General features: G+C 47.1%; 1 protein-coding gene across 1 annotated transcript; it reads right to left on the reverse strand.

Moving 5' to 3' along the window:
* Positions 1 to 319: 319 nt before the first annotated feature.
* Positions 320 to 3,432, reverse strand: LOC123481275 (NLR family CARD domain-containing protein 3-like). Its single transcript, XM_045205071.1, has 4 exons — positions 2,416 to 3,432; positions 2,085 to 2,258; positions 799 to 972; positions 320 to 534 (listed from the first exon to the last, which is right to left on the reverse strand). The coding sequence occupies exons 1-4, from the start codon at positions 3,342 to 3,344 to the stop codon at positions 522 to 524; spliced, it is 1,290 nt and encodes a 429-aa protein (XP_045061006.1). The 5' UTR covers positions 3,345 to 3,432; the 3' UTR covers positions 320 to 521.
* Between the last annotated feature and the right edge of the window lie 5,106 nt (positions 3,433 to 8,538).

Genomic DNA, 8,538 nt, shown 5'->3' on the forward strand with positions numbered 1-8,538 from the left:
CACCCGCTATAACATCTGCTAAACACGTGTATGTGACAAATAAAATTTAATTTAATTTGATTCAAACAGGAAAACAAAAAAGTGGGCCTCAACCTCTCATCCCATTTATCCAACCACCAGCCCCTGCCACCCATTTAACAGTCTGATGGCCTGGAGATAGAAGCTGTTTCTCAGTATCTCGGTCCCAGCTTTGTTGCTCCTGTACTGTCTCCGCCTTCTACATGGTAGCGAGGTGAACAGGCCGTGGCTCGGGTGGCTGATCGGGTGGCTGACATCCTTGATGATCTTCTTGGCCTTCCTGTGTCACCGGGTGCTGTAGGTGTCCTGGAGGGCAGGCTGTGTGCCCCCGGTGATGCGTTTGTTGATGTTGAGGGAGAGGTTATTTTCCAGGCACCACTTCGCCGGGGCTCTCTGATTGATTGAGAGATTCAAGGAGCTATCATCATTGATTCGAAGCAGCGCACTCCCACAACCAAGGACTTGGAGCTGAGGCCATTCCTTCACTGAATCTCAGTGAGCTTTCAGTCATTTAACCTGGGAAAGAAAGAAGGGAAGTGGATCTAACTCCTCATACAGCAGCATAGACATATAGGGGTCGTATTCACTAGGCATCAAAGAGAAGAACACGGAACAAAACAGGCAGGGACTACCTGAACTTGTCCAATAAGAAACTAGCATGTGTTGCAAAATGTTTTGCTACAGTTTGCACTAATGAATATGACCCGGGTGTCTGGATGTCTACAATGGCTTATTGATCACTATATCAGTGTGCTCATGAAACTGATCAGTAAAACTCACCGCAGTGTCTCCAGTGTATAGAGGGGATCCTCTCGTACAGAAGAGAGCAGCTTTACTCCAGAGTCTCCTGGAGTATTTCCTCTCAGGTCCAGCTCCTTCAGGTGGGAGGGGTTTGACCTCAGAGCTGAAGCAAGAGAAGCACAGCCTTCCTCTGTGATGTTGCAGCCTGCCAGCCTGTGGAAAGTGAGGGAGAAAAGTTCCACAATATCAAATATTCCAGAAAATGTCAGTTTTGCATCTAAAGACAATGATACAATCAATGAAAAAAACGGACAAATTGTCTTCAATTATGATGTCAGAGACCAAGGATGGAATTTAATCCAAGTTCTAGAGCAGCGGACTGGAATGCCGACAATGCTGACAACATTTCCCAATGTCTGTGGAAATCGCATTCAATCTAAATGTAGCGCATCTCGACTCAAGCATAAATTACCTTTGAAAGTAGCATTGTCAGCTGTCCAGTGCACTGCCTTGGATTCAATGTCACGACCGGCCTGATGGAAACAGCAACTTTGTCGGTTACCTTTCCAAATGTCAACTAAACAAAATACGCTAGACAAGGTGGGATCTTTTTGTGTCTGTAAAATGTATTATGCGAGAAATGGCGGTGGAAACGCGTTTATCAGCAAATATTGTTATAATAACCACATATCGAAGTACATTTGGACTCACATTTTGTGTGGTCCTCCCACTACGACTCGGGAAAGCATGCAGTTTATTAGGCTACAGATGAAATAAGTTATGAACTTCACAAGGTGATGAGCTTGATGCTCCTTTCCAATAAATATCGAGGGTCTTATTCTGGTGACATGATGATCGATGCTTAGCTGCTGTCTCTCTTTTGTCCATAATTATCTCAGCATATAGGCTATATCCTGCACTGTATCTGCCAGCTGCTGGCTAGAGCGCAAGTGCCAATACCAGAGTGGCTACATTCACTATATAAAGCAACATTTGTAGTGACAAAACCATCAGTAGAGTTGAAAATGCCATGGAAACCATCACGCACAGACTTTTATCTGCAACAAGTACATTTAATGGGAACATTTGCATATTTTATGTATACAGATTTTAGAATATTCACATGAACATCTGTCGCTAAATTGGACGGAAACCTAGCTATAGACAACATTAGGTTATCTTTTACATCTTAATAATAACATTTGACAGTCACACACCTCAGTTTCTCCAGTTTACAGTGATGATGCAGCTAAGTAATCCACACAAATCCATAACTACATTTACAACATGAAGAATGTACATCTTTATATTTACAAGTCACTCACTTCAATGTCTCCAGTTTACAGTGTGGATCCTCCAGTCCAGCAGAGAGCAGCTTCACTCCTGAATCCTGGAGTGTATTGCCACTCAGGTCCAGCACTATCAGACAGCATGAGTTTGACTTGAGAACAGAAGCCAGTGCCTCACAGCTTTTCTTGGTGAGTTTACATTCGTTCAGCCTGTGGAAAGAAAAGCTGCATCTCAAAATACCCAGGTGCCCACAAATAAATCCCCCCTTTGGGCTTGGGTTGTAAGCCTAACTAGTAATTAAAACTGATGTTCATTATTATGTTACATTAGCATGCTGTCTGCAATGTAATTTGACTAAGCACTTACAGGGCTGTTCTAGAGCATCTGACAACTGGGAGAAGTTTGAGAAGAGCCGCATCTGATCTGATGTATTTCTTCAGGTCAAACACATCCAGCTTCTCTGAGGTCAGCAACATGAAGACCAGAGCTGACCACTGTCCAGATGAGAGTTTAGATTTTGAGAGACTTCCTGAGCTCAGGTAGCTTTGGATTTCCTCCACTAGAGATTGGTCATTCATCTCATTCAGACAGTGGAACAGATTGATACACCTCTCCAGAGGGAGTTTCTTCCTGATCCTCTCCTTGATGTACCTGACTGTTTCCTTGTTGCTCTGTGAGCCGCTTCCTGTCTGTGTAAGTAGGTCTTGTAGAAGATGCTGATTGGACTGCAGTGAAAGGCCTAGAAGAAAGCGGAGGAAAAGGTCCAGATGGCCATTTCCACACTGCAAGGCCTTGTCCACTGCATCTTCATATAGACGGTTTTTATTGCGGAGGGATTTCTCTTTAGCCATCAGATTGTTGTTGTCGTTTGTGAACACGAGGAACACATACAGTGCAGCAAGAAACTCCTGGATACTCAGATGTACAAAGCAGTACACCTTTATCTGGTTAAGCCCAGACTCTTCTCTGAAGATCTGAGTGCACACTCCAGAGTACACCGACGCGTCCTTGATATCAATGCCACACTCTCTCAGGTCTTCCTCATAGAATATCAGATGGCCTTTTTCTAGCTGTTGAAAAGCCAGTTTTCCCAGTGCCAGAATCATCTCTTTATCCCAATGAGAATCGTTGGCATGCTCTACAGGATACTTCTGACTCCTCAATTTTGACAGGAAGATCATGAGGTGAGCGTACATTTGAGTCAGATTCTTGGGGATCTCTTGACTCTCTGCTTCAACCAATAGTCTCTCTAGGACATTTGCTGAAATCCAACAGAAGACTGGAATGTGGCACATGATGTGGAGGCTCCTTGATGTCTTTATGTGTGAGATGATTCTGCTGGCCAGGTCCTCCTCAGCAATTCTCTTCCTGAAGAATTCCTCCTTCTGTGGGTCATTGAACCCTCGTACCTCTGTCACCTGGTCAACACACTCAGGAGGGATCTGACTGGCTGCTGCAGGTCGGGTGGTTATCCAAATTTGAGCAGAGGGAAGCAGATTCCCTTTGATGAGGTTTGTCAGCAGAACATCCACTGAAGTTGACTCTGTGACATCACAGCAGATCTTATTATTCTGGAAGTCCAGAGAAAGGCGACATTCATCCAGACCATCAAAAACAAACACAACATTTTCGTTTTCTGAGATTCCTGATTCTTTTGTTTCTAAACAGGAGTGATGAATTAGTTCTATCAGACTTTGATTTTTATCTCTCATCAAGTTCAGATCCCGAAAAGGAAGTGGAAAGATGATCTGGATGTCTTGGTTTGCTTTTCCTTCAGCCCAGTCCAACATGAACTTCAGCACAGACACTGTTTTTCCGATGCCAGCAACTCCCTTTGTCAGCACTGTTCTGATAGGCTTGTCTTGTCCAGGTAAGGGTTTGAAGATGTCATTGAGTTGGATTGATGTCTCTTGTTCTACTGGAAACCTGCATGCTGTCTCAATCTGTCTCACCTCATGTTCATTATTGACCTCTCCACGTCCGCCTTGTGTGATGTAGAGCTCTGTGTAGATGTTGTTAAGAGGTGTTGTTGTTCCTTGATCTTCAATGCCCTCAAATAAAGAATATGTCCTATTCTTCAAGTAGGATTTCATTTTCTCCTGGATTTCTGTCTTAGTGGAAACAGTTTGGTACCTATTTGTGGAAAAGAAAGATGTTCCTTGTTGAATTGAATTACATTTATTTGGGTACAAAAACATCAATATGGATGTGATCAATGATGAATGAAACAGTACAGGGTTTGACATCCTACAGTAAGCTAGGCTAAGTGAAGATTAAAGCACCAAATGTGGTGCTTTTCCTGGGAGACAATGCTCTCTGCATCTCCTGATAGTTACACTAAACCTTGGGTATAGTCATCATACTACTTTATTAAAATTTCTAGTATAATGTCAGAGTCAATGACGGTGTCCTTTAGACAGTTCAAATCCTTTAACAAGCTAAATTAGACATCCTGAATGATGAATTGGTGGCTATTATCTGGAACTTCACAGAGTAAAGGAACTAGATGTCATCAGACACATGGCTGGTGAATAAAACTAATAGAAAATAGGTAGGATGCAGTGCAAACTGCGATCACTCACACTTTGTCATCAGTAAGGACTCTGGGTTGGTGATCCATTGACTGGTCATTCTCCTCAGAGATACTGCTGGGTAAAAATGAGCACAGAGAGCAATAACATCAGTCTATCAAATCAAATCAAATTGTATTAGTCACATAGCAGATGTTATTGCGGGTGTAGTGAAAATGGTTGTGTTTCAAGCTCCGACAGCGCAGTAATATCTAACAAGTAATTGTCACTCCTGAGTGGCGCAGTGGTCTAAGGCACTGCATCGCAGTGCTAACTGTGCCACTAGATCCTGGTTCGAATCCAGGCTCTGTCGCAGCCGGCCGCGACCGGGAGACTCATGGGCGGCGCACAATTGGCCCAGCGTCGTCCAGGGTAGGGGAGGGAATGGCCGGCAGGGATGTAGCTCAGTTGATAGAGCATGGCGTTTGCAACGCCAGGGTTGTGGGTTCGTTTCCCACGGGGGGCCAGTATAAAAAAAATATGTATTCACTAACTGTAAGTCGCCCTGGATAAGAGCGTCTGCTAAATGACTAAAATGTAAATGTAAATGTCACGCCCTGGCTCTGGGGACACTTGTATGTTGAGCCAGGGTGTGTTAGTTCTATGTGTTTTGTTCTAGGGTGTATTCTATGGGTGCTATTTCTATGTTGGCCAGAGTGGCTCCCAATCAGAGGCAACGAGTGTCAGCTGTTGCTGGTTGTCTCTGATTGGGAGCCATATTTAAACTGTCTGTTTTCCCGTTGGTTTTGTGGGATCTTGTTTCTAGTTGGTTTGTGTTAGACCGTGAACTGTCACGTTATCGTTTTGTTTATTTTGTCGTATAATCGCTAAATAAAGAGTATGTTTGCCTGCAACGCTGCGCCTTGGTCCTCCTCTGTTCCCAACGAGCGTGACAGAAGATCCCACCAAGACTGGACCAAGCAGCAAGTCCAGGAGCCATCGCCTGAGAGATCTCTAGCAGATCTCCTTCGCCTCCTCGACTGGGTCAAGCCATGTGAGGAAGAGAGGGGCTTGACGTGGAAGCAGAAGGGCGAAAGGCTGGCAAAAAGTATGGAGACCTGGTCCACGGGTAGGAGTGAAGCCCATAAAATTTTTAGGGGGGGCTAACGCCGTGGACGACGGGGCAGCAGGAGACCGCGACAGAGCAGCCCAGCGGGTTGGCAGAGGAGGCCGCCAGGTTACGGGGCCACTGGTCGAAGAGGGGAAGGAAGGTGTAGAGGCACGGCGAGAGGTACTGGGGTGTGTTACCAGTCCGGTCCGGCCCGTTCCTGATCCCTGCATAGGGCCAGTGGTGTGTGTCCCCAGTACGGTCCGGCCTGTTCCTGTTCCTCGCATCGAGCCTGTGGTGCGCGTTGCCAGCCCGGCCCGGCCTGTTCCTGCTCCCCGCACCGAGCCTATGGTGCGCGTCGCCAGCCCGGCCCGGCCTGTTCCTGCTCCCCGCACCGAGCCTATGGTGCGCGTCGCCAGCCCGGTCCGGCCCGCTCCTGCTCCCCACACCAAGCCAGTGGTGTGCGTCGTCAGTCCGGCACGGCCCGTGCCTGTTCCCCACACCAAGCCAGTGGTGTGCGTCGCCAGCCCGGTCCGGCCCGCTCCTGCTCCCCACACCAAGCCAGTGGTGTGCGTCGCCAGTCCGGCACGGCCCGTGCCTGTTCCCCACACCAAGCCAGTGGTATGCGTCGCCAGTCCGGTCCGGCCCGCTCCTGCTCCCCGCACCAAGCCTATGGTGCGCGTCGTCAGTCCGGCACGGCCCGTGCCTGTTCCACCGGTGCCTGGTCCGGCACCGGTCAGCTGCTTCACGCCGGAGCTAGAGCAATCCGCTCCACCAGTGTGCAGTCCAGCTCCGGTCAGCGGGGCCAGACCGGACCAGGGGTACTTTGGGGGGTTGGAGAGGGAGTGGGGATCAGGCCCGGAGCCGGATCCGCCGCCAAGGCGGAGTGCCCACCCGGTCCCTCCCCTGTGGTATTTAGTTGACGCGGTCGGAGTCCGCGCCTTTAGGGGGGGTACTGTCACGCCCTGGCTCTGGGGACACTTGTATGTTGAGCCAGGGTGTGTTAGTTCTATGTGTTTTGTTCTAGGGTGTATTCTATGGGTGCTATTTCTATGTTGGCCAGAGTGGCTCCCAATCAGAGGCAACGAGTGTCAGCTGTTGCTGGTCGTCTCTGATTGGGAGCCATATTTAAACTGTCTGTTTTCCCGTTGGTTTTGTGGGATCTTGTTTCTAGTTGGTTTGTGTTAGACCGTGAACTGTCACGTTATCGTTTTGTTTATTTTGTCTTAAGATCGCTAAATAAAGAGTATGTTTGCCTGCAACGCTGCGCCTTGGTCCTCCTCTGTTCCCGGCGAGCGTGACAGTAATATCTAACAATTTCACAACATATACCCAATACACACAAATCTAAGTAAAGCAATGGAATTAAGAATATATTAATAAATACATGGACGAGCAATGTCAGAGCGGCATAGACTAAGATACAGTAGAATAGTATAGAATACAGTATATACATATGAGATGAGTAATGCAAGATATGTAAACATTATTAAAGTGACTAGTGTTCCATTTCTTAAAGTGGCCAGTGATTTCTAATAGAGGCTGCAGCCTCTAATGTGCTTGTGATGGCTATTTAACAGTCTGATGGCCTTGAGATAGAAGCTGTTTTTCATTCTCTCGGTCCCAGCTTTGATGCACCTGTACTGACTTCGCCTTCTGGATGATAGCGGGGTGAACAGGCAGTGGCTTGGGTGGTTGATATCCTTGGTGTGACATCGGGTGCTGTAGGTGTCCTGGAGGGCGGGTAGTTTGCCCCCGGTAATGCATTCGGCAGACCGCACCACCCTCTGGAGAGCCCTGCGGTTGCGGGCGGTGCAGTTGCCGTACCAGGCGGTGATACAGCCCGACAGGATGCTCTCAATTGTGCATCTGTAAAAGTTTGTGAGTGTTTTAGGTGCCAAGCCAAATTTCTTCAGCCTCCTGAGGTTGAAGAGGCTCTGTTGTGCCTTCTTCACCACACTGTCTGTGTGGGTGGACCATTTCAGTTTGTCAGTGATGTGTACGCCAAGGAACTTGGTCAGATTTACAGAAAGGACACATCAACTGTAGTACTTGCGCTGTTAAAACACTCGACCACTGCTTCTCCAACTTCCGGGATGCATACAAGGCCCTCCCCCACCCTCCTTTCGGAAAATCTGACCACGACTCCATTTGGCACCTAAAACACTCAAACTTTTACAGATGCACAATTGAGAGCATCCTGTCGGGCTGTATCACCGCCTGGTACGGCAACTGCACCGCCCGCAACCGCAGGGCTCTCCAGAGGGTGGTGCGGTCTGCCGAATGCATTACCGGGGGCAAACTACCCGCCCTCCAGGACACCTACAGCACCCGATGTCACACCAAGGATATCAACCACCCAAGCCACTGCCTGTTCACCCCGCTATCATCCAGAAGGCGAAGTCAGTACAGGTGCATCAAAGCTGGGACCGAGAGACTGAAAAACAGCTTCTATCTCAAGGCCATCAGACTGTTAAATAGCCTTCACTAGCACATTAGAGGCTGCTGCCTATATACATAGATTAGAAATCACTGGCTACTTTAAGAAATGGAACACTAGTCATTTTAATAATGTTTACATATCTTACATTACTCATTTCATATGTATATACTGTATTCTATAATATTCTACTGTATCTTAGTCCATGCCGCTGTCATTTCTCGTCCATATATGTATATATTCTTAATTCCATTCCTTACTTAGATTTGTGGGTATTGAGTATATGTTGTGAAATTGTTCGATATTACTTGTTAGATATTACTGCACTGTCGGAGCTAGAAGCACAAGCATTTTGCTACACCCGCAATAACATCTGCTAAACACGTGTATGTGACAAATAACATTTGATTTGATAGAACTTCGGCAGCCTT

The sequence above is a fragment of the Coregonus clupeaformis genome, chromosome 19 (assembly GCF_020615455.1).
Source record: "Coregonus clupeaformis isolate EN_2021a chromosome 19, ASM2061545v1, whole genome shotgun sequence".
Classification (NCBI taxonomy): domain Eukaryota; kingdom Metazoa; phylum Chordata; class Actinopteri; order Salmoniformes; family Salmonidae; genus Coregonus; species Coregonus clupeaformis.

Bases quoted from the DNA above. Each gene is read 5' to 3' on its own strand.
- LOC123481275 (XM_045205071.1), bottom strand. From the start codon at position 3,344: ATGTGCCACATTCCAGTCTTCTGTTGGATTTCAGCAAATGTCCTAGAG. The intron at 2,259-2,415 runs GTAAGTGCTTAG...TTCTTTCCACAG, and splicing joins AGATGCTCTAGAACAGCCCT to GCTGAACGAATGTAAACTCA. The intron at 973-2,084 runs GTGAGTGACTTG...CACTTTCCACAG, and splicing joins TGTAAACTGGAGACATTGAA to GCTGGCAGGCTGCAACATCA.